The 25,262-nt window shown below is 49.1% G+C and overlaps 1 protein-coding gene across 1 annotated transcript in view; it reads left to right on the plus strand.

Annotated features, from left to right (window-relative positions):
• The window catches only part of LOC133350771 (adhesion G protein-coupled receptor L2-like), a 205,873-nt gene that overhangs the window by 76,888 nt on the left and 103,723 nt on the right, over positions 1 to 25,262 (plus strand). Inside the window, exon 2 of the mRNA XM_061565495.1 lies at positions 9,022 to 9,777. Coding sequence (XP_061421479.1) covers positions 9,603 to 9,777 — 175 coding nt within the window. The 5' untranslated portion in view covers positions 9,022 to 9,602. The remainder of the gene's footprint in view (positions 1 to 9,021; positions 9,778 to 25,262) is intronic.

Raw genomic sequence — 25,262 nt, forward strand, 5'->3', positions numbered from 1 at the left:
GTGCGAGCGTAATCCCAGTTAATGTAATGTTTAACGAACGGCTTTTCCGCAGATGTCATCTGTTTTTGAGTGGCAGGCAGATAAGTCTCGGGAAAGATGCATCCATATGTGCTGTCACTCTCGCGTAAACCCGAGAAAGGTAGAGGCAATGAGAGCGTTTAGTGGTAAATGTCACGACCTGTGCAAAACTGTATTTTCAGACTGCCAGTACACGTCTATATATGTGCCGTAGGACATGAGCGTTTGTTTAACATTCTGGCCAGTACTTTAGGCAGATAGCATGCCACTGGTTTGGTGGGGGTGTCTCCCTCGCGAAGCCTTTATGCACCACTGTGCAGTTATCACAGCAGTTTTATTACAGCTTGACAGAGAGCGGCGCGGTGATCTACGATGGAGACCTCTCTGGCTCACGTGAACACGCGGCTGTGTATTTAGAGACTCTTGACTCTGTGGCCACCGATTCTTTGCGAGCGGCAGCCAGAGTGGCTGTGCACGATCTTCATCACGACGAAGCCGTCGCTCTGAAGGCACTCGCAATGTTCGCTTTCCTCTCTCGGCGGTCCCCCGTCGGGTGAAGAAGGTTCCTTCGCACCACCACCACCACACGCGCTGCAACCCTCCCTGGTGCGGATTGGTGACCGGGTGGAGGGGTGGAAGGGCTGCTTCGGGTATATCGTCGCGTGTTACAAAAAATGCGGTAACTTGGAGGCTGTTGTCAATCCGCCGCCGGATAAAGGCGTTTGCGGAGCGCGTCGCTTGTGTGTGTTCTTTGACACTGCGCGCACTTCACCACGACCCGTGCGGGCTTGTGAAGAGGGGGGGGGGACCCAGAACCGATGCACATATCGCTCGCCACTCATGTTCACCATTGCCGAGGCATCAAACTCAGGCCGCCTGTGGATCCATCATCACGGCGCGCGGAACACAGTGCCGCATCTCCCCCCACGATCGCTCTCGGTCCCACCCCCCCCACCCCCCCCACCCCCCCAAGCGATACCACAGTCCTACGCTACATACAATTGCAATGGATCTTTCGTCCGTGTGACATGTCTGAACGTCTCTTCCCTCGTAATCCCGGCGAAGAAAAAGAAACCGCAGGAAGTTACTGGCGGGCGGTCCGCGTGAATAGTCGTTGCGCTCGCTCGCTGTGTTCGAGGCGCGCGGTGTGGAGCCCTCGGCTCCCACGTCCCGCGTTCAAATCCCTGCAGCGCTCTTCTCAGTGCGAGGCGGTCGATGTGCGCGACACGCGTCGCCGATACGGCCACAGATCCCCACACCCCACACACCGAGTAAAGGCACCGTGTGTGTGTGCGCGGGGGGGGGGGGACCTCCTTTGTCGGATCGTGTCGTGGCGCGCAAAAAGACACCGCACGCCGCTTGCATGGTCGTGTGCGTCGTCTCTCTCTCCTCTCACTTCTTCAGCCCCCCCCCCCCCACGCACCTCTCTCTTTCTCTCCCCTCTCAGCCCGCTTTGGGAATTTTTTCCAAATATTATTTATCTGTTTGTTGTTGTTGTTGTGGCGGGCGCTTGCACAAAAAGCGCGCGACTATGCCGCGTTGCTTTTTTTGTTGCAACACCTTTGTGCGGACTACTAAAGTGACTTTTTGTGAATGCTGTAGATGAACACATAAAATAGGTCACCTGTTATATGACTGTGACGCCAAGTCGCGGTGATTGCGAGGTGTTTGGTTTGACCATTTGAATCCATTTCTGGGATAAGACAAACAAAGTGGCTCTGTAATTGCTCTTTCTTTAATTTGTAGCTTTGTACATTTAATAATAATAATAGGAGTAGTAATGCGTTTGCTAAGTGCTGCCACTCTGCTGAGTTTCTGTTGTGCTTCGCAACCGTGTTGCGAGTGAAGCAATTTATGATTGCCACTTTTGCAACTCCTGCAAATCTGTTTGGGGGGCTCGATCCACAGCTGCCCCCCCCCCCATTCATCGAGAGGGATGGACAAAGAGGTGGGGGTTGAGCCCTTACAACTAAAAGTATAGTATATCAAATTAATGCACATGCAAACATTTTATGCATTAGCTCGGCTCCCCCGGGCACTGGAATGGAGTTCGAACGTCTCTGTTCGAAGTTGTGTCGGTGACCACTCTAATATTAACCAGATTTCACGTTAGTACTAAAATATAATGTTTTAAGTATCGATTATTTCTACGTACTGTACTAGAAATATATCAAGTAAAGATTTTTGAGGGGAAAATTCGCCCATCACATTGCAGAAGTTGGTGAGCTTTGTGGCATCGTGAGACACGGAATCCATTCGGGAATCTCAAAGGACCCCCCGTCCGCATGCGTCTGAGAATGTCTGCAACAGAACTCGTGATCTTTCAAGTACCCTTCTCGTCTTTACACACGGTGGCGGGGGGGGGGGGGCACTTGCCTCCACACTCTTGATATGAGATGGATATGAGAGTGGTGTTTGTGGCGTGAAATGAAATGCATCTAAATTATTTGAAAAACCTTATTTTTAAAATATGACGGAGAAATAATGTGGTCAAATGACTCTCTGATGTATTTTCGGGGTTGTACCCGTGGGTTGTTCATCACGATGTGCGACCTCCTGCTGCACGTGCTGGGAGCTATTGTATGCAGCACAACCGCAAAGGACATATGCAGCAGTAATGTGGCCATACACTCATTCGAAGACCCAAATAAACACGTGGGAGTTTTGGTCATTTAAGAGATGTCCATACTTTTGAGGCACCCAGGTCATTGTTCCCATTGTCTACTCATGTGTGCATGGGTCATGCGTAGACAATCTGATATTTGCTACCATTGTACTCATGCCATTTAGTATAATCTAGGGAGAGAACAGGTTCATTAACCTCCCGCAGTCATGTTCATTAGCCAGTCGGATTTTCTCTGGTCCGTGCCCATTCTCGGCCTCCCTAATCCGCCAATCTGATGGCCTCGCCACTTGCTCGCCCTTTTCACAATTAGCCTCTTTTGCTTGCTCATCTTTAGCCACCATGCACTGCGGTGCAACAGAAGCAGCTGTTGCATTAGGGCGGTGTTTCTCAAACTGTGTAGGCCCTCACCCCACGTGAAAACGCATTCAACTTCTCTGTCTAAATACCACTCATACTAAATGATTCATATAACCGGAACATATTTACTTGAATGCAGCTATAATTTTTTTAGGTGGGGGTCATTTAGACCTTGGGGTTAGGGTCTTTTATTCAGGGTCGTTTACCTAACTTCATTTTTTAAATGAATTGTTATAAGTAAAATTTGAATTAATGTTCTCAACAAAATCTCTATAAAGGTTGTCATTATCAACCTGCGTTTGCATCACAGCCCCGCAGACCACGTAGCGGCCCGTCACGGACCACCACCGGTGGTGCCGGGGACGCAGTCTGAGAACTTCTGTGCTAGACAATAAACCAATAACAGCCTCAACATCGCAGCGAACAAAACTTTTTGACCACGCCACAAATCTACATTAAAAAATTCAGTACACAGTTACATTTTATGTAAGCAGTAAAACATATTTATATCCACTCTTAAATTAAACTGCTCTTGTGTTATTCACTGGTGGTGCGGTGGTTAGTGCACTCTCCCTGTGCTGGCAGCAACCTGAGTTAGATTTCCGGCCATGGCGAACATTGATGGAAAGTTCAATCGAAACCGGTCCTGGGCCCCCTCTGAACTTCCACTCTCACCGACCAGTTTGGAGAAGTATGGCCAAACAAACCCCCTGTAACAGTGGATTGATTACACTATGTAACACAATTTTTGTTCCTGGGTACTAAGTGTTATGTTGTAATTGTTTATGTCTAAAAAGTATAGAAAATGGCTATTATTCCCCACAAACTTTGCTTTTGTGACCAGGACTTTATGTGAACGAAAGACACAAATGCACACATTATCTCATTGAAAATAGGTACATTTCAAAATATCACTGTCCTGGTCACAGAAGCAAAGTTTTTGGAGAATAATAGCCATTTTCTGTACTTTGAGGCATAAGCAATTAGGAAATAACACTTACTACCCAGGAACACATTTTTTTTGTTACACAGTGTTATGAGTTGTAAAGTATTATTGTCAATCAATAGAACAGATGCAATTATTGTTTAGTCAATACAACAGTCTTTAAAATGGCAGTGTACAAACTTTTTGCCCACACCACATATACCGTATATTAAAATCCTGCGCTCATAATAATAAGAAAAAATAACCTTTCCATCCACTGCTGATGCGAGATTGGTGACAAGGGATCTAGAACTGGTTTAGCTATCACTCACCACTCATGTTAACAGTGGCCTGGAATCAAACTGGGGTCACCAATGTGCCACCACTCGATCCTAAAGCACAGTACAGTATGTTGCTAAGTGTTACGTAAGCTATAATATGTTTTATATCAGCGATTACATTATTCATAGCCATAGTGTATGCTTCATGTAGTCGCAGCATGACCGCGTATAGCACAAGAGAAGGTTAATATCTGTCAGTAAATGATGACGAAACAAAATTCAAATTATTTGAAAATATCATCGTGGAATATTGTAACATGCTGAATGTGGAGTTTTGTTTCTTTGTGAGTTTCTCTCCAAAGACTCGAACTGCTGCAAGCGAGCCTGTGGCAATGCTTGTTCATCAAAATGAGTCTCTGCTGTGACTACGATGGCATCGGTTTTGAGAAAAATAAAAAATCCAGTGCAATACAGTACGGTAACCTGTTTAAGGTAGTAATAAAAATGACTTTAATTGAAAAATAGTGCTGCTAATTGAACCTTCATCAGCAACACTCTTGGCAACATTATCACTCATTCATATTTCATCACGTATCATCTTGCGATAGTCAAAACACCTCATTAATGCTTGCATCATCGGCACTATGCAATCCGCCTGCATAACCCTCCACCATCTGCTGGAATAATGTCCATTAGACAAATCCTTCTCGTGCTTTGTTCCTCTCTTTGTGCGACGTAAACACGCACGTGGCCGTGAGGTTGTTTTCTGAATGCGACGGTGAAAATTATAATCACAATTTATAGCGTGCGCATATTTCACAAATCGAACGCATTTTCTCGATTGAGAACTTGGAAGCGCAGAGCCGGAGCACAGTCCCTTGAATTCCGATTTGAAGGGGCGAGGGCCTGGACGGGCGAGGGCATGAACTCGTGGGGGCATGAGCTGATGAGGACCTTGAGCTGCTGGTTCAAGGTGGATGGTGATGCATGGATGCTGCTCAGAGGTCGCAATCGGGTACCCGATACCCGTACCCTACCCGATACCCGGCTACCCGTACCTGGCCGGGTACGGGTACGGGTACCCGTTTGCGAACCTGGTGCGGCCGGGTATGGGTAGGCCGTGAGTCACTGGTGAGTAACCGTTTGTCACTCATTTCGGGTAGGGTGCGACCCTGGTGTGGCTGGGTACGGGTACGGGTAAGGAATCAAAACCCGTTTGCGAACCTCTGATGCTGCTGCCAGTGTACAGCTGGGGTGGAGAGTTCCAGACTGCTGCTGCTGCTGCAAGTGCAGCTACGCAGAAATGCGGCTCAGCCAGGACGGTCCTGATTCTGGGTACGGTGGGTAGATTATTGGCCGTACTCTGAACAAGAAGAGAACTCCGTTCGGCTCGAGCTCTCTTGCAATCGAGTGCAGCTATTGGTATGCAGCGTGCATGCCAATTGCGTTAAGTACCTACACGAGTTGAGCAGTAAGTGTCAAATAAGATGACGCTAGATATTTGAAATTTAACCGAGTGGTTTTCACAGGACTGTTTTTTTTTTCACCTCTCAAAATCTGACACTTTTTTTCTGTCCACTTTGCCTTGACGACATGCCATGGCTTGCCCTAACCTGGCTTGACCTGCTCTTTTTTTTGCATTTGTGAGACCTTCCCTTTTTATTTAGCCCTCTCCATGTTTACGTGGACAGCGAGGGGGCTTTTGGCGATTGTTGCTCGTCAGAATCAGAATCGTTATTGAGACTGCCGGAGGAATCCGATGAGCTATGAAGCTCTTTGTCACAGATGTCCAGTTTGGGCGGGTCGGCAAGTTACAACAGCGAACACTACAAACACGATAGCAGTGGAAAGTAGTGAACATGGTAAGCAAGTCACTAAATATAAATGATTAATACATAAATTAATTATATAAGTCCGATTTATCAAGGCGTAAGAAACAACAAAAACGGTCCCAGACCACACCAAGACAGCACACAGCAGTAGCCCCTCGATTAAATAGCACGGTAACATTGAACTATCGCTACGACGCAGGTTATGGTCAGAGTTACAAATCACGTGTGTGAGCGTGACATTACTGGAGCGTGCCCGTGGCGGCACTTGATTAAACATTCACGTTACGGCTCGGTTGGCAGGGCCCTGGTCTCAGGAATGATTTGCCTGTGCGACGCAGTTGATTTTGCGCCAATTTCTGTTTGCATCGTCGCTGTGACTTTACTTGTTTGGATTTTGTCGTTTTTGGTGACCCAGGTCACTTGCAAATGAGAGTCAGCTGGGTCCCCCCCCCCCCGAGTTATTATGATTATCTGGACAAACAAACACAACTTAAATTAACTGGGGGTCTCCCCGCTGGCCAATCTCTCCTTCTCCCCCTCTCTCGCCGTAGCCCGGGGGCAGTCGCACCGCCTGCACACTTCACTACTCAGCCACGCCACTGTCACCCACAGCAGCAAACAAAGCGGGCTGCCCTCTCGGCCTCCTGCGCATGGCAATTGGAGGGCTGAGAGAAGTTCAGAAAGAGTTCGCGCACGATAAGCGCAATGATTTTACATAGGGCCCGAGTCTCAGGAGTCCGGCAACTTTGAAAGCCATTTTGTTGAGGAGAGTGGAAGCCATTATGGAAGTGGTTGGGGGAGGGATGCTGTAATTGCCTCATTGCTGCTCCCTAAGCTGTTTCCTGCTAGGGTCCAGAAATGTTGAACACGTGTGCACTCAAAAGAGTCTCCTTGTTGCTTTTCAGGGCCTGAGCACACAGATCAATATGTCGATTCCTTCCAATGGCGTCCTCTCTTTGAGTCAACACTGGCCGCTCGCCAGGGACGGCATCACCGCGTGTGTGGGTGTGTGCCTCCCCGAGACCCCGCTCTGTATTCAGGGATCGTAGTACGCACGTGTGCGGCTTGGCCAGCGACGCGCGTCTGTGCGCGCTACGACGTTTGGCTCTTCACTCTTAAGAGATCCGCGGGCTTTCTTGCCTTTAATTACGCGTGATATGTTATTTTACAGCAATTAAACGGATGGGGGGGGGAGGGAGAAAATTGCAATTTGCCACCCCCACATCATGTGGTTGTTTGCCCTCACCGCAACAGCAATTGCTTTGCTCCCTCTGAGCTGACACATTCAGGCTTGGCTTTCCTTAATTTTGTTTTTGCATCGCCACGGCTGAGTGTTGTTGTTGGTGGTGGTTGTTGTTGTTGTTGAAGCAACGAGTGGAGGAGGGGGCAGGCTTTACAGTTGCCCATAAATAAAGGGATTGGACTTGGAAACCGTGTCACATTAATTTCTTCCAATAATATATGGGATACTTTAGGGTTTTGCATTATTCAGCCACCCATCTTGCACGTTGAAAGGTTGTAAATTACCCCAACTGTATCATTTTTATCATCGTGGACGTGATGTATTAAGTATTCAAATGTGTGACTTATTGTCAAATAACGTAAATTTAAGGTGAGCAGAATATTATTACACCATTATTTAAAATTCAGTTTTGTGTGTGTGTATATCTTTGTCGAATGCGTGCTAATCCCTAAGACACGGGCCCGATGCATATGTAGGATGGTGCTTGTTATTACTGTACGCAGGGCTGTCTGTACGCCAACTTACATTTAAATTATTCCAACGGGCTAATTTTTTTTATTTTATTTTAAAATGGCAGTGCAAGAGCATTATGCATAATTGAATCTGCTAAAGCTTGGCCCAATATTGGGATCTGCTAATGAGATGTGGAAGCCTGCAGATTGGAGAAGGCAGTTTTTGTATGAATGCAAGCGAGAGCAGTTCGGCAGCGCATCCTCAAGATCCTGTTTATTTTAGCTCGGCATGTTTCGTAGTGTTAAATATACACACACGCACACACGTGTTCTACAAGAAATGCAGGGACCTACACGGTGCAAATCTCCCATTGTGTTATATTTAGATGGTTTCCAGGTTACCATACACTGCTAAATCGCTAAGAGACCATAAAAATACTCTTGTTTAATTAACCCTTTAGCTGCCATTAAATCCACTCGTATAATACACACACACGTACACACACACACACACGTACAAGTACTTTGTAGTAAATAATATTGTGGCCACTTGCCGGTATCGGTGCGGTCACGCCTGTGACTTGTTGGTGAGCATGCTCGTGGTAATACAATCCCGGCCACCCAGACTTGAATCCTGGTCATACACACCAGTGCCGGCTGGTATCTAAACCTGGCTTGGGCCTCCCCTAGGTCAACTCGGCCTAAAATTAGTAGCAAGCGCAGTGTGCCTATATCAGTACCGAAAGGTTGCCAGTTTTGTACGGCTGACCACGCGACACCACTCCGCTGTGTGCCATGCCGGCTGCCTGCCTTAATAGGTGCTCACAAACAGGTTAACGTAGAGGCAGCAAGCCCCCCCCCCCCCTTTGTTATGGACATGGTGTAAGGGAGGCCCTCCTCCACCGTTAGAGTGACAAAGGACGCTGCATTATACAAACACATTTACAGCATACTCCCCTATCCGATGTTTAAACAGAAATACATACGTTATGTTAAGGTGACCTTTCATAATAATACGTGTATTTTGCAAATACCTTTGAAGGTGTTTTTATAGTTAAGAAATGTGATAATGTACCATAACTGCAATTAAATGGCAAATGTTAATTGCAAAATTTAATATGTGTATTAAATCAATGCGTGTAGTGTGCGATACACAGCACATACATAGCATTTTTCCAATGTAATTAAGGTGCTATTTACATCAGCACAATACTGTATTTAATTCCGATAATCCAACATGTTCATTGACAGCCTCTCTTGTTGTTGTTGCTGCTGTTGTTGTTCCAGGCTCAGATATGACGATCGCATCAAATGGAGCGTCACCTTCATTGTAGCGAGAAAGGCCTTGAAAGGATCACAGAAGACTTGAGCATATGACTTGAATTGAGCCGCGTGGAGGCTTCACATGGCATAACCATGCCCGAGCGGTGTGTGACATCACAGTCATAATACACTTGGAACGCCTGAATGACACCGCACTGACGTTTGCTTGGTGGTGACCGCACAGTAGAGACGGGTCCTGCCCAGCTGTGGTGAGCTCGCTCGCTCACTCACTCGATAGCTGCTCATCCGGCCGGGTCAGGCCCCGGCTTAAGTGAGTGCCCGGCGGCTCAGTTGCGTCCCAGCGAAGACGGGCGACATTGCGAAATGACGTGGAGGGAAACGCACCGCCGCTTGTGATCGCTCACGTTTCGTATCTTCCCATCGCGGGCAATAACCAAAACACAATCGACGACGACAACAAAACTCGGCAGAGACGCCCAAATGTCTCCGTCAAAATCCAGCAAGTAGCGTGCGACGACGCTATAGACTGCTTTTCCGTTTGACGTTTGGGGGGGGGATCGCGCCGGAAGCCCGTCCGGCGATTGATGCGGCTTCGCTCGACATTTGGAGGCCCCGACGTTGGGGCGAAGAGCGTGGAGGTCCACATGGCCAGGAGGTCGCGTGCCGGATGCCTCTGGACGGTTGAGAAGCCCTCAACCGCCATGCTGTGGACCTGCCTCCTCCTCCTGTCTACCTGCAGCAGCATCATGCCGGCAGAAGGTAAAGCCACCTAACGGATACCATTTTCACGGGAGCCTTGGAAGGACCCTGTCTTGCACAACTGCTAATGAGGCTCACTAATGGGATATTTGAAAAGGTGTTTGATTAAAGAGCACCTTTAATGAACGTGAAATTAATTAAAATGAAAATTAAGTTGTCACACTTTCAAAGGTGCGGCCTATGTATAGGCTCCCATTAGTTTGGTATAAATCACACATACTATTAAAGTGGAATCCCTAATAACAAAAGTCATAATATCAAAACCCGCGGTCTTGTTTTTTTTTCACAATGTCTACCGGTCCTTTGGGGATGCCTGTGTAAGGGCCTGTAATTGCCAAGTGTTTAAAAAAAAAAACCTCATTAGGACAATTAAAAATAGTTGTCTCTCATATTTGCAATACTCATTATAAAACAAACACAACAAATTCTTGTATTGGCTTAATTATGGGGAATTAAGCTTACACAAATGGTCATTAAAATGGTACTCTTCTTTGGTGTGGATTGGAGATATCTGATTTGGATCTTATTACAAACTCCGGTTTGATCGTCAAATAATTCCACAATGATATTGTTTTTTAAAAGTTTTTCCCAAAAAATTACTTCAATCAACTTTACACATACCAATATCACATGATATACAAACAAAAATCTATTGTTCACCTAACTCAGATAACGTTTCCAATCATTTTAAACCTGGCCATGCTGTAGAAGATTAACTAGCTATCAAATGGACCATAAAAATATTCCTATTAATAGGAGCTGTTCAAGCACACACACAGGTTACCAGATTATGTAAAAGGTTTAAACCTCCTACTTGTGTATCTCTCTGATGGGTTTTCGGATTGTTTCTGTGTTGTTGTTGGGCCCGATGGCGATGGGGCTAGCCCAGTGTTCTTCACTAATATTCACAGGGGGGTCACTTTCGCCAATAAGGCATCACAGTGTGAGGGCCGCTACACATTTGAAACCATTGTTGCGTTTGACAGCTGCACGATGCTGGTGATAGGGGGTGTTTTCACTCTTTGTGTATTGTCGGGGGGGGGGGGGTGCCAGTGGCCCGCGGGCCTTGCAATGAAGAACGGTGGGCTATATAATGAAGAACAGTGGGCTATATAATGAAGAACAGTGGGCTATATAATCGAGGGAGGATGCGAGCTGCCTCGATTCAGAAGCGAAACGTCGGACATCGCGTTGTTCGACGCGCAGCGGCACAACCCGAAAAACACGCCGGAGAGCCGTAGAGCGGCACAACCGCACGAACACCCGCTGTTGTATTTGTGTGTCTGAACATGAGAACAGTGTGGCCGTGACTATTGTGGAGAAGAGTAGCCCCAAGTATTGTCATGTGATGCTAAAATCTTAGGGGCCAGTGGCTGTCCGGGCCAGTCCAGATGAGCATTTAAGTCACAACAATTGCGAGCCTGCGTCGTCCTGGAGAGCAGCATTGATGGACGCGTGAGAATTGAACGCGTGGAATTGTGTAGCCATTGTGTGCAAATGTGGGCTACTTCAATGTGTGTGTGCACACGCGGGTGCATGACATTTTTGTTGTCAGTTGGAAACGCATTCACCCAGCCACTGCGTTTCGTGGGCGCTGCTGCCGCGCCGTGCTCGCACGCTGCACTTGCAAAGCGGAGGTCGCGGCTACATCTCCGGGCAACGGAAAATTGACACAATGGGGGCAAGTTTCTTGCCTTACCCTCCAGCGCCCCGCGCACGCCTCTGTCAACCCAGCGGTGTAATTGGGCACACCGCAGTCAATCGATCAGTCAGCTCCACGCGTGGTGGGGTACAAATTTGCGTCCGGCGTGGAAGAGCAGGCCAAATACCCTCGAGAGAGGGATCCCCTGAGCTTTCTAGAGTGGAGACTCTTCCACGAGCAGTGGTGTGAGCTGGCAAATGCAGAGCCGCAACTTTACCCTGACTCCCGTTGCGCAAGGTGCGTACGGAAGCGCGAGGTGCGTGTGTTGGCTCCTGTCCACTCCGCGTTTGATGAGTCTTGTGAGACATGCAACACAGTGCCATTGGAAAATATTTTTTTCCCCCTCTATCTTTCACTTTTTTTGCACTCTCTCTTCCTCGAACACGTAAAAAAGTCTCCCGCTAATGATGTCACTCTGCGCATTGTAAATCTTCGGCAAATGCCACGGGTTGGGTCTTGTTGCTCTGACAGCAACCGAGGATTGTGGCCCAAAACTGCCAGGTCTGTTCGCCGGAATTTTATGTCGGGCCATCATTTTTGCGGACGGTGCGAACGCACAACACATCGCTTCCCTCACCATCGCTACTTTCTTCCCAGCCCAGGAGAAGAATTGGAAGTTGTCGGAAAGTGCAGTTTACCCGCAAAATGAATGAATATAAATACCACTAATCAGTCCTTCAGCTGCTAAAGAATGCATTCTCAAGTAGTGAATCATGTCCCTCAATCCCTCGTGGGTTGGCAGCCCCCCAATCAAGGCCACTGGCTCCTGTGGCCAAAGTGCAGGGCGAGATCACGTGACCACACCTCGAGTCCATGCGGTGTTAGTGAGGCATTCCTCCTGCTACTCCCTGCTAGGCCTACCCCAATCACTGCCCCTACTACTACCCCTATCGCTACCCCAATCACTGCCCCTACTACTACCCCTATCGCTACCCCAATCACTACCCCTACCACTACCCCTATCGCTACCCCAATCATTGACCCTACCACTACCCCTATCGCAACCCCAATCACTGCCCCTACCACTACCCCTATCGCTACCCCAATCATTGACCCTACCACTACCCCTATCGCTACCCCAATCACTGCCTCTACCACTACCCCTATCGCTACCCCAATCATTGACCCTACCACTACCCCTATCGCAACCCCAATCACTGCCCCTACCACTACCCCTATCGCTACCCCAATCACTGCCTCTACCACTACCCCTATCGCTACCCCATTCACTGCCCCTACCACTACCCCTATTGCTACCCCAATCACTGCCCCTACTACTACCCCTATCGCTACCCCAATCACTGCCCCTACTACTACCCCTATCGCTACCCCAATCACTACCCCTACCACTACCCCTATCGCTACCCCAATCACTGCCCCTACCACTACCCCTATTGCTACCCCAATCACTGCCCCTACTACTACCCCTATCGCTACCCCAATCACTACCCCTATCACTACCTCTATCGCTACCCCTATCACTACCTAAACCCATATCACTACCCCTTCCCCTCCTTAACTACTCCCACTTGTTCACCCGTCACCATAACCACACCACCACTTCGAATAATAACCCCACACGTTAGTTCAACCACTCCTCCTCTTACGTACATTTGTATGATTGTTGAAATGCACCCTTGAATACGGCGCTTTATAAATCTATTACAAATCAAGATTTAGGGTTTCGCAACTGAAATGAAGAATACTTTAGTACGTCTGTTGAACTTCTGTCTCAGCGTACGTAGTCAACCGTGCTCATCGGAGTTGCGGATATTTCACAGTGCTGGAGAAGGGCAAGACATACATCTAGATGCATTGTCTTGAGTGCTGCATTATGGGTTATTTTTATTACACAACTGACAAAAGACTGGGATATTTGCTTGTCCCGCAATAACTGACAAGAGTTCCCAAGACAGCAGCTCTCTCCTCAACAAGGGGAGGAGAATCCTGGGGAAAAAACAGAACACGTGGCAACTGGAATAGCGACTGGCCAGAGCGTGGCCGTGTCTAGCCCGGAGTGAACGCTGGTGCGTGCACACGGTGAGTCCCACATGCGGAGGGACAGAGTCCACGGATCGTTGACTCCTGAGTTGAATAGCGGCCGTATTGCAGTGCAATGTTTTACTTGACTGGAGGTGGAGCTCCCATATTTATCAAGAATGTGGGTGAGGACCGAGGCAAGGAGTTATCACTTCACCCCTGAAACTCCCGCATGGGGGTAGGCGAGCCATATGGTTCAGTGGGGGGTAGGGGGCTCATCTTATCCTCATAGATATTGGGGCACTATTTGTAGATCCCAGTATCCGTGTTTGTCTGTTAAAATAAGAAAATAACTTCCGGGTAAACTCCCCTTATCTGCGAAATGGGCCACAGAGAGTGGGAAATGTCCATCCCTTTCAGCCGACTGATAGCCGTGAATAATGGGGTGAAATTGCCTCGCAACCCTCCTCTTATCCACAAACACTCTCGGGGGATAACAGGAGATGGTGGTGGCACCTCGCATTAGCCACGGATAAGTGTGCGTATCATATGGAGTGATAATAATATAATGTACAGCTGTTTGTCAATCCGCTGCTGGATGAAGGTTTCCCTGTGTCATTTAGTTCACGGGGGTTGTTTGACTATACTTCACCACGCTGGTCAGTGTGGAATGGGGCCGGGGGGGACTTGGGGAGGCAGGATCGGTTGAAATATCGCTTGCCACTGATGTTAGCCGTAGCCGGGAATCCGACTCGTAGCGCAGCACGCTTACCGCTGCTCCACCCCGAGTGTGCATCGCAGGAGGTTATTAGCCACACTTCTCCACGTATATCTGGGAAATATCTTCGGATAACAGGAGGAATTTGTCTGTGGATAACAAGCTGAAATTGCGGCTGAGTTTAATGTGAGTTGTGGACAGCAGAAGGGTGGACAAGATACATTTCATTGGCCACTCGACACAGGGCACAGCAATTAACATCTTGGCCAAGTTTCTTAAATCCCCCCCCCCTTCCGCCACCAGCGACCCATGTCCACCCGGCACTCTAAATGGGTGGGCCGGAGTTTTTAGTCGAGCGGCAGGTCGTGCGGTCCGGTCAGGGTGTGCGTCCTGCCACCTCTCTTCCAATGCCTGGTCAGCATTGGAAGAGTAGGCCAAATACACTCGGGCGGTTCTCAAAAGTTCCCTGTAGCAGAGCAGGGCTGCCGGCGTTACAGGGCTCGACTTTAGTTTTAGTTTGACTCAACTTGGCTCCGGAAGTTGTTTGACCCCACGCAACTTTCCACTCTTCTCCTGTCCTCATGTACTGTTTCTAATTTCTCAGGGTGCATTGGTGAATTCGCGTTGAGTTGCCCTGACTGAGCTTTCACAAGGGGGACCAGGAGGTCGCTCTCTGAGCAGGCGATGACAGAGCCGATCAATCTGTCCCGCACGCTCAGAGGTCAGCGGTGGTTTCTGCCACGGGCGCTGCGGAGTTGAAATCGTAATATATCGAGCTTCTCCCATTGCCCACTTGTGTGCGTAATGGTTTGATTTATAAAGCGTAATGAGTATAATGCAAAAAAATATATCAAATTCTGCAGTAACTTTGCTCTCAGGCAAGCAATTACAGCACAGTGTTGGTAATAGGTGGTAATGATTATTCTACCTGTAACGGGCAGCGTAGGTCGGTGAATTTAATTTAAATCTGCATAAGTTGAAATGAATCTGTATTTTATTAAGGGCAGTAATGTCGATACAGCATATAAGTGACATTTAAATACAAATTTCGAGAAACCTTACAAAATTGGCACTTAACTGCTTTTGTAGTAGTGAACAGCAATAATGAATGACTTATACTGCAAACATAGTTGTAATATTTAAATCCGTTGACAATACTCGAAATTATAAAATCTCTTATTAATTGCGTGCAGTTGATATACATGGAGGAGTGGGTGGTGTGGTGGTTCGTGTAACGTGATGCGACTCCCGAGTTAAATCCCCGTCTGTGGCTAACGTCATTGGCGAGTAACAACTGAGCTGGCGTCCAGCGCCCTGTCCACGAACGTGGTGAAGTTTGGTGAAACAAAATAGTCATTGTTATGATTCAAATGAATGTAATAATATTACATATGTTCGTATGTTGCACTTCTTTCGCACGGTACGTAGCCAACAGTGATAATCGGAGGTGCGAGGGAAGGACAACGAACTTAACAGATAAAGCAATTATAAATAAATTAGTTTTCAATCTAGATTTAAAAGTGCGTAGCGGCAGTGGCTTCCTAATATCAGAAGGAAGAGCGTTCCAGACGGCCACAGAAGTGCACCTGAAGGCGCACGATGCGGTGACCGTCTTTGTTCGATGGCTAGTCAAAAGCCGCTGCTGCGAGGATGACCAGAGTTGGCGTGATGATGGTTTATACTCCTTCACGAGATCAGCGAGGTATTGTGGCTCATTTGTGGCGAGCGCTTTGTGTGTGATGTGTGCCGCCTTATCGTTTACTCGTTCGGCAATCAGACGCCAAAGCAGCTCCGCGGGCTCTGGATGGACAGGGTCGCATGTTGCAGCACCCGTTTCGACACGTGCCATGCTTTACCACCATAAAATACTAATTTTGATTTAAAGCTTTCGTGACTGCAGGGATTCATCAACCAAGAAGACATAAAATACTACTTGAACTTATCAACTTATTGGCCTGCCAGACTTACATTGACCAGCAGCACTTGTCCAATTGCAGAAACTGGAGCAGTGTTGCCCTTCCGATTGGCGAACGGTCATGTTGAACTAAATAATGATTTCTGTAAATAAGAAGGTATAGAGGTTGTAAGATTTAGTAAGGTTGCCAACTAAAACCGATCAAGTTCCCATGGCGACGCCGAGTAATCTGCGAGAGACTTTACGCGTGTGAGCTCATGGGCTTTTTGTCTTACGAAAATGCTCTTTTGCGAGTGATCCGCAGTCATTTGCAGCGCATATGACTGCAAATCTTTAATCCCCACCACCTCTGTTCACCCGGCATGAATGAAAGAGCGGTTAACAGCGGTCGAATTTAATCTCAAACTGAATGAACTAAAACTGCATTGATGCATTGACATATATATACGTACCGGGATGCGTATGCGAAGATGGTTTTTCAGGAAGGCACGGTTTTATTCGTTGTGCATCTGGCAATTGAAGGCAGCGCTCGAGAAAAGCAATTTTTGATTGTCTCTGAACGACAGTAAAATGGGGGCCCCTTCACGGAGGGCAAGTCACCGATTCAACGAAAGCCAAAGCCAACGCGAGCTGCTGCTACTGCGGTGGTGGTGGGGCGACGCTTCGCGACGCCGGACTTGCGACCCGGTGGTCGCGGTTCGATTCGATTTCCTCGGCGCGCGGCAGTTGAAACGATGGGCGGCGGCGGCAGGTTGTTAAAATCCCCACCGGCGCTGCCACCGCCGGCACTGCCACCGCCCCTCTGTCCAGCCAGCGGCAGCGGCGATGGGTAACAGCATAGTGAAGTAGTTGGGCAGGTTGCGTGCGGTGGGGTGAAGTGTGGACACCACTCCAAGCTCGTCCAAAATGGCCGTCCAGTGTGGAGGAGTAGGCAAGAAACAACTTCGAGTTGGAGCCCCTTCCGCAAAAGGTTGCTTGAGCAAGCCATTGCAGGGCTGCACCTTTGCCTTTTTGCAATTCACACGGTTGAGGGAGGAGGGGTGGATTGGGAGTCTGGGTGACTTGCAGGATCGAAGAATGAGAGGTGGTGACAACAGTGCGAGGCAGGGAGGAGGAGCATGGGTGATCAAGAGGTTGGCAGGAGAAGGAGGAGGACACTGAGTGAACTGCGGGAGCCAGGAAGTAAAGGGGGGAGGGGGATCCAAGTCGTCTGTATCGGTCCTCGCCGTTGTGCTGCTCCTAAGTTCTGCGATGTGTTTTCGGGGGTTCGCATCGCTCGTTGTTCAGCACCGATATCCGACGTTTCGCGACGCGTTGCCGGATGCCGCGTGGTGAAACTGAAACACGCGGTACGCCCTGAAGACGCATCTTGAGGGAGGTCTGATTGGGGCATTGTGGAGGGAAACGGAGGGATGCGGGTGGCAGAGACACGAGAGGATCCACGGAGCGTCGATTCGCATGCAGCCCCCCCCCCCCGTTTCTCACGCAGGAGCTCCAACCAGCCACGTGGGAGCTCTGTGCCAGGCAGCTCAGTGGTGGAGCAAGCGACTCGCACTCAAACCGTTTGCGAATTCAAATTCATGGTTGGCGTTTGACTCGACCCATCATCCCTCCACGGTCGATTAAACGCGTACCCACTTTTTGGAGAAGTCAGGTTTTCCGATGGTGAGATTCATTCCCCTACCCCTCCGTCGTCATAGGAATGTGGAGTTTCCACCACTGGCTCAGGGCTGTAAGCAGGAGATGAGTACCAACGAATACCTCAATGCTCATTCAAGCAGGAGAGAGCTGTGACGTCCATTTGACTGCAATGTAGGTCGTTTGTGTTTCCTGCGTGTTGTTCGGCACGATGTCCGACGTTTCGCTCCACGTTGCCTGGAGAGCTTCTCCAGGAACTGAACTCTTCCTGTGCCCTCCTCGGGTCAAAACCAGCTCCTGAAGAAGATCCCAGCGCGTGAACACAGAAAAACACAACGGATATCTTTCCGAACAACACACTGTGCAACCCGGAAGCATATCGGAGATCAATTTTAAAAAGACGAACAAGTTACATCTGGTAATGCTGCCGCTGCCTCAGCAGTGGTGCACAAGCACATATAACAAAAACAACCCGAGCACAGTCGTCAATAACAAAACCTCGTGGCCTTAGATGGAAAACAAGATATATAATAGGCGACATATCGAGCCACGGCCCTTCTTCATAGCACATGACAATCAAATGTAAACGGTCGTCTTGTGTCAATTAAAGAGATAGACCGGTATCGTTTTGTTTTATAGTCACGCTAAATCTAGACAGCAGAGCTGACCTCGTAGCAACAGCATTCAATCTGCCACTGCCATAGACAAATACATTTCGGCTGCCACTAGCATGGACCCAGTGTATTTTGTTTGTCCAGCACAGCAGCAGGGATGCGTGTTTTGTCCTCTTTTATTTTGGGCAAATTGTTTTTTTTTATCTGCTGCTTGCGAGACCGAGAGACCGCTTTTCATCCACAGACGCTGTCGGTGAGTGTTTCATTTTGCGCGAGCACGCAGAGGCATGTTTCATCTGCCCTTATTGTTTGTAAATATGTGTTGTCTGCTGTTTGTTTAGGGTCGGACACAATTCATTTGCTACGGCTGGTGGCGGCGGCTGTGGTCAACGCGTGGCCTTGATGCAGCCAGCCGCTTGCCAGGCCGCGCGTGTTCCTCCCAGCGCCAATGTGGACAATCATTTTCTCACGATTGGTGATTTTTTAGTTGTTTTAATAATGGATGTATGTTTTATTGTTGTGTTATTAAAGTGGAGTTCCTGCTCTATATATATCACCTGCGGTACTTTAGGAGGAAAAAAATCTCGCACAGTACACGGCTACTTTATTTGAGTATTGACTTTGTAACAAAACAAACACTTTTTTTAAATTCGGAAAAGTGTCGGCATGCCGTGTGTTGTGAACACCACATGTTGTGTGGTGATGGCTTTGCCACTTCATGGCTGCTGGTTTTCTTTACACGGCTATATTAGTTTTTTTTCTCCATATTAATTTTAAACATTAAATTACTCCTCCGCCTAACGTGAACTGCAACCTCGAAGTAAATTTTAAAATATCACGCTGAGCTTTGACTAGCAATAGGATTACAGGACTTGGCGTGGTCTCGCACTCACACGATCTCAAGCTTGTCACTTATTCTACTCTTTACAGCTTCATTTTTTTGTCCACCACAGACAGTGGAAATTCCACTTTACTATGGCAGGGGTCAGTCAGCCACGAGTAAAGTCAACTCCTGTAGACTTCCCACAAAGCAGTTCAAATCGTGGTCCGCTGCAACCCTGACCGGGATTTAAATTTTCGATTGTGAGCCACCTACTCGAACCAATGCAGTTCTTAGAACTGGTCATGCTACAAATGGTTGAATCTAAATTTTCACTTTCCATGATGACAATGTAGAGTCGGTACATTCTCAATCTACTGCTTGATGAACTGCTGCAATGCCTCACTATCTGGAACCTCCAATCAGCTACGCTGTCAACTCCAGTCCCTTCAAGAATGCATCTGCGAGGGTCCTGACCCAAACTCCTTGTTCAAGACATCCCCACCTTGTTCTTGCATCACTTCACCGGTGACCGATCACATTCCTCAATGAATGTACCATCCTCTTCCTGACCTCATTTCACTTTCCCGCATATTCGGGCGCTGCTGCTGCTGCTGTTACTGCTGCTGTTGCTGCTTCTGCTGTTGCTGCTGCTGTTGTTGCTGCTGCTGCTGCTGCTGTTGCTGCTGCTGCTGCTGTTGCTGCTGCTGCTGTTGCTGCTGCTGCTGTTGCTGCTGCTGCTGTTGCTGCTGCTGCTGAGCCCCCTACGTTCCAAGAAGATCTCCTGAGGTCCGTGGATTTGGATCTCCTCTGCACCCTCTGAATGCACGGTTGGCTACGTGCAGTGCAAAAGAAGTCCAACGTACACACACGGATGTAGCTCAAGTCCATGGGGCAGTGATCTCTGGGCCTTGGCTTCCGTGGCGCCTGCACTGCAAAGTGGCTTGAGATGTTATGATGATAGGGGGTATATATGCTTGAATTATTACCACCCCCAAGCCAACATCATCTCTCTCAGGCATGTATGTGTGCATGTTGCACTTTCTTTCGCACCGTACACAGCCAACCGTGCTTATCGGAGGTGTGGGGGAAGGACAACAAACTAAACACAAAAATCTGCTCAAAAGAAATGAAGAGCGTTCTAGACGGCTGCAGAAGTGCATCTGAAAGTGAGCGAGGCGGTGACCGTCTTTGTCCGATGGCCAGCCCAAAGCCACTGTGAGGGTGACCGGAGTTTGCGCTATGCTCCTTGAGCTCCTTGACGAGATCAGCAACGTATTGTGGCTCATTTGTGGCAAGCGCTTTGTGTGTAGTGAGTGTGCAATGTGATGCAAGAGTCCTTCTGGCTCCTGCACACAAACTGATTTCTGCACTCCATCTCCATGATTTCACATCCTCTCAGGCACGGTTCCCACCTTTAGCTGCCACTCCATTGTTAGTCTCCACCGCCGTCCCTTACAGAGTTGCGCCCTGTCCAAGGCCACTTGCCTTTCTTAAGTCAGCAAGATGCCTCGATTCATTGTCGGGGCTGAGCGGTGCCGCAGTGGTCCGTGCGCTGCACTCTGAACCCGGCCAACATCGGTGGCGAGCGCGACGTCCGATCCAGTCGTGCGTCGCACCACGCTGTCGACCAGCTCGCACCGACGAGCGTGGTGAAGCGTGGTCAGACAGCCCTCCCTGCCACCGCCAACGGCGTTGGGAAGGCTCCATCCAGCAGTAGACTGACGAAGAGGCTGCCATCGTCATCAAACGGTGCAGAAAGCAACCGTGCCAGAAGTGGCAGCTGCTGCTGTTAATACCGCAGGAGAGATTTGTATGCAGATGCACACGCACGCACGAGCGCGCGCGCACTCGCTCCCTCGCTCGGTCGCTCGCTGGCACGTACAACCCGCGCACGCAGCGGTGAGCGTTGCACGCCGCGGAGAGAGACGCAGGCGGGCGGCGGGCTGCCGGCGCCGTAGGGGCATCCCCAGTGCCGCGCGGTCTGCAAGCGCCAGCGTCGCTTGCGTCGTCGGCGTGGCCACAAGCTTGGCCGCCGTGTGTGTATGTGTGTGTGTCAGTTGTGGAGAGTTTCCCATACCTGGGCAGTGTGCTCATAACTGGCTCTGGTTTGACAGCAGAGGTCTCACTCCGAATCAGTCGAGCGGCATTATCTTTTCATCGGTTGCGTAACGCTGTGTGGAAGCTACCTGGTCTGTCGCTCCACACGAAGCTTCAGGTCTTCTCGGCCACAGTCATTCCCTTCCTTCTCTACGCTTGCAAAACGTGGACCCCCCTAATAGAACATCTTCGCCGGTTAGAAACATTTAGGTCGGCCTGCCTACAATCCATCCTGGGTTTAACCAGCAGACTGGATTGTGTGAGGTGCTCACAAATCCTTGAAAGATCTGGACAAAGTCCCATCGGTGAGCTCCTCCGGCAGGCAAGGCTGTGTTGGCTGGGCCATGTAGTCCGCATGCCCAGCCACCGCGTGCCTAAACAGCTTTTGTTCGGCTGGATCGAGGGGGCTACATGGACGCTGCACAGGCTAGAGAAGAAATGGAGTGATGTGGTACAGGAGGATATGGAGCTAGAGAAGAGATGGAGTGATATGGTACAGGAGGTTGTGGAGCTGAGTGGAACTGCCGATGACTGGTACCAGCGGTGTCAAGATCGGCCTCTGTGGAGGAGGCTCGTGAAGGACGCTACTGGGCAGTTGGAGGAAGTCGCCCTCCAACAACAACGGAGGGGGGAGGAGCGACGCTCACAACAACGAGTGGAACGCCGGGTGACTAAAGCACAGCAAGTTGGCACAGTAGGGGGCACAGGTGGTGCATCAGCCAGTCATCTCAGTCAGTCGACCCGTGGCACCTGCTGGGTCTGCCCCGTGACCTCCTGCCAGTGGGCGTTCGACACTTCACGTGGCCTCAAGGTGCACATAGCCTGGCACAAGCATCGTGGTGACGTCACTGCCACTTAGTGGCGAATGGCGGTTGTTGTTGTTGTGTCACCCTGGGGACGTTGGTGGGTGTCCCAGCTAGCGAATGCTTCTTCCCGCTGGTTATTGGTTACATTACAGATACCATCGACCCCTCCCGCCCAATCCCAACTTGTCACGGATAAGTGGAGCTCTACCACACTATAATTATGTTAAATCTAAGCAACGGATGGCTACCGACTCAGTTCTGAGCCCGCTGTATGTGCGCCGCTCACCATTTAACGGTTCCGTCAGCAGAACGATCATCGTTTGTCACCTTGGGGAACTGAGAGAAAAAAATACACTAACCATCAGAATGTTGTACAAGATGTTGTTGGTGTCTCTTAGACATATCTAAACGCCTTGGGGTGTCTGGACACCCACAGCACCCAGAGTAACCGTGCCCCATGTGCGCACACACACACACACGTGGTGTGCAGCGGTGTCTGTGCGCGTGAGCGGGGCTCGCAATCACGAAAACCTAGGCAGTCGTAATTCGTTGAATTCACCGAGGGTGTTGAATCGCTTGAATGCTCGCTTTCCTATACGGCACAAGCGCAAGGTGCTATTGCGCCAGCTTGATAGGGGGTGTCAGTGCCGTGCACCGATTGCACACGCGTGTGCACACGCGTGTGCTCGTGTTTGTACAAAGGTGTGTCGGAGGCAGCTGGCCCCTTTTTGGCTGCGTTTATTTTTTTTCCTCTCCGAGCGAGGAGTGTTGTTTTTACTTAACCTTCTTCCCAGGATAGGTCTCACACAGCCAGCAAACGACGGCTAAATTTGGAGCTTGCAGCACGGAGGGCTCTCATTTTACTTAAGGCCTAAAACAGGGGCATCTCTATCTCTATATATATACACACACATATATATTTCTAGTACAGTAAGATCCGCCAGCATCTATCCACTGCTGGATGACAGCCTCACCCATGGCCCGGCACGTGAGCTGATCTCTTGCCCACATATTATTTCTGGTGTGGGCTTCCATCGCACATCTCATTCGTCGGTCATCGTTCCCCGTTCGTAGTTCGTTGGACTCAAACACATGAAATGTTTATGTTGGGGAAGCGGACCAGAAGGTAAATTACTCTCGAATTTCATATTTTTTTTTAAATGCCTGATGGTAGCACCCGGCGCGGTTTTGCACGGTATCAAATTTATCAACTCTACATTAAATACAATTTAAAAAAACCACTCCAAACAGCAAAGCAAAGTGGCTTATGTACAAGACAACAACGCTGTCACTCACACAAAAAAAGCGATAGAAATATTTGTTTGTTTGTATCCAAGCCTCCCCTAGCCCCCATGCCACGACTGCATCTGGTCTTGACAAATCTGCAGGAATTTACGTCCGAGTGCAATCCATACTTTCCATGCTTTATTTATAATTATTTATGAGTGGCTTGCTTGACTTGTCTCTCTCTCACTCTTTCATCCTTTATTTAATGTTTCATTGTAACTTGCTGAGCCGTACCAACTAGACATGTGTGAAAAAGAGCTTCATAGCTCATCAGATTCCTCCATGATAAATAAAGATTTTTATTCTGTTCACCACCCGCCATCCCTGCCCCCCCAATGGAACGGTTCCAGTGGAGCCCTCCTGATTCTGCACAAGCGATGTATGCCGTTACGTGCCAACTCGAAGCAATGTTAATAATATAATCACAATAATAATAAACTCCCTTTACCTCTCCACGGTTGGACGTGGTGGGTGTTGCCGTGGGGTAATGGCGAGGTTGCCGGTGCAGTCCCCGTGGCGTGTCAGTTGAGATCATTTCAAGAATCCCCCCCACCTCCCCCTTCTGTCCCACTGGCTGTGTAAATGGCTACGCCGCAGTTAGTCGATCGGCTGCTCGTGTACGGCTGGGTTCGGCGTGGGCCCTCCCACCTCCCACCGTGATCTCTGTCCAGCATGGATGAGAGGAGGCCAACGCTCCCTCGAGAGGAGTTCTCTCGGGCACCCTCCGGTGAGTATTTTGGCAGTGGCACGAACAAGCCAATTTGTAGGGCGACACATTTACCTTTTCACGACATGGCAAGCCGATGCTAAATTGGAGTGGTCTCAGCCAGGGTACTCAGAATCCTCGAGGGTGGGTGGGGGGGGGGGGGGGTTGGCACTAGCAGGGCCCACATGCTACTGTGGGTCTCGCTGCCAGTGGTGGCCATTCGGAGGCTTCAGTGACGAGTGCGGGAGCCTGTGGACTCCTCCGCCAGAGTCTGGCCTGTCCCCCCGCGCAGGCTGCGTGCGTTCGATCGCTGCTTATTTTTTAGGGACGCCTGTCCCTAGAGACATCATCATTGCCTCCTGCTCCACAAAACATTCGCAGGGTATCTCGTACGCACGGAGCGACGTTAAGCTGTGCACTCGAGCGTGTTGGGAGTTCTCTCCTGCACCTCCTCGCCGCTGTCTTCGGTGTCAGCCTTGCTACGTGCAGAACTCTTTAAATTTGCTTCATTTTTTTTCCTCCTCCCAGTTTCATCCCTTATTACGCGGTCAGCGTGGCATTACGAGAAGTGAAGTGCATTTGGATTTCTCACAAACCAGTGCAGACAAGGCCCCACGGAAGCGGACACGACAACTACCTTTGAGATACTGTCAAGCGACCTCTCCCTCCACAGTAGGGACCAGCATTGTCCCAGTGGCCCTGTCACAGAGAGTCATGTTTGTTGTACGACAGTAAAACCCCTGATTAATTCTCAGAGCTCGAATTTATCTCTAACGCTGTGGAATTCCCTCTCAGATACCTCGGGGGTTGTCATTACCTAGGCAAGTATGGATTGGAGAGGCGGTCACAATGAACGGCTGGTAGAAAATATTGTCAAGCACGAAACACACAATTTTGGTTAAGAATACCACATTTATGCCGCCTGTGTGTCCAGGAAAAGTGAGTTCAATACTTATTTGTTTCAGGAGGATCCTGCATTGGTATCTCTGGTCAATTCCTTTTTATTAAGTAGTTTAGGCTTCAAATGTATTTTGCTTAACCAAGATACGTCTCATTCGCAAGGGTGACCTGGGGCATTAGTCTGCCAGTGGTGGGTGATAATTGCTGTTCCTGTGTATCATCCCAATTGAATAATTTGCGGGTAATTTTCAAATTTGCCACTCGTGCAAATGTCATGCACTGTGAAGCATACGACACAT

This window comes from Lethenteron reissneri, chromosome 4, assembly GCF_015708825.2.
Source record: "Lethenteron reissneri isolate LAM-NWPU_2019-01 chromosome 4, ASM1570882v1, whole genome shotgun sequence".
Lineage (NCBI taxonomy): Eukaryota > Metazoa > Chordata > Hyperoartia > Petromyzontiformes > Petromyzontidae > Lethenteron > Lethenteron reissneri.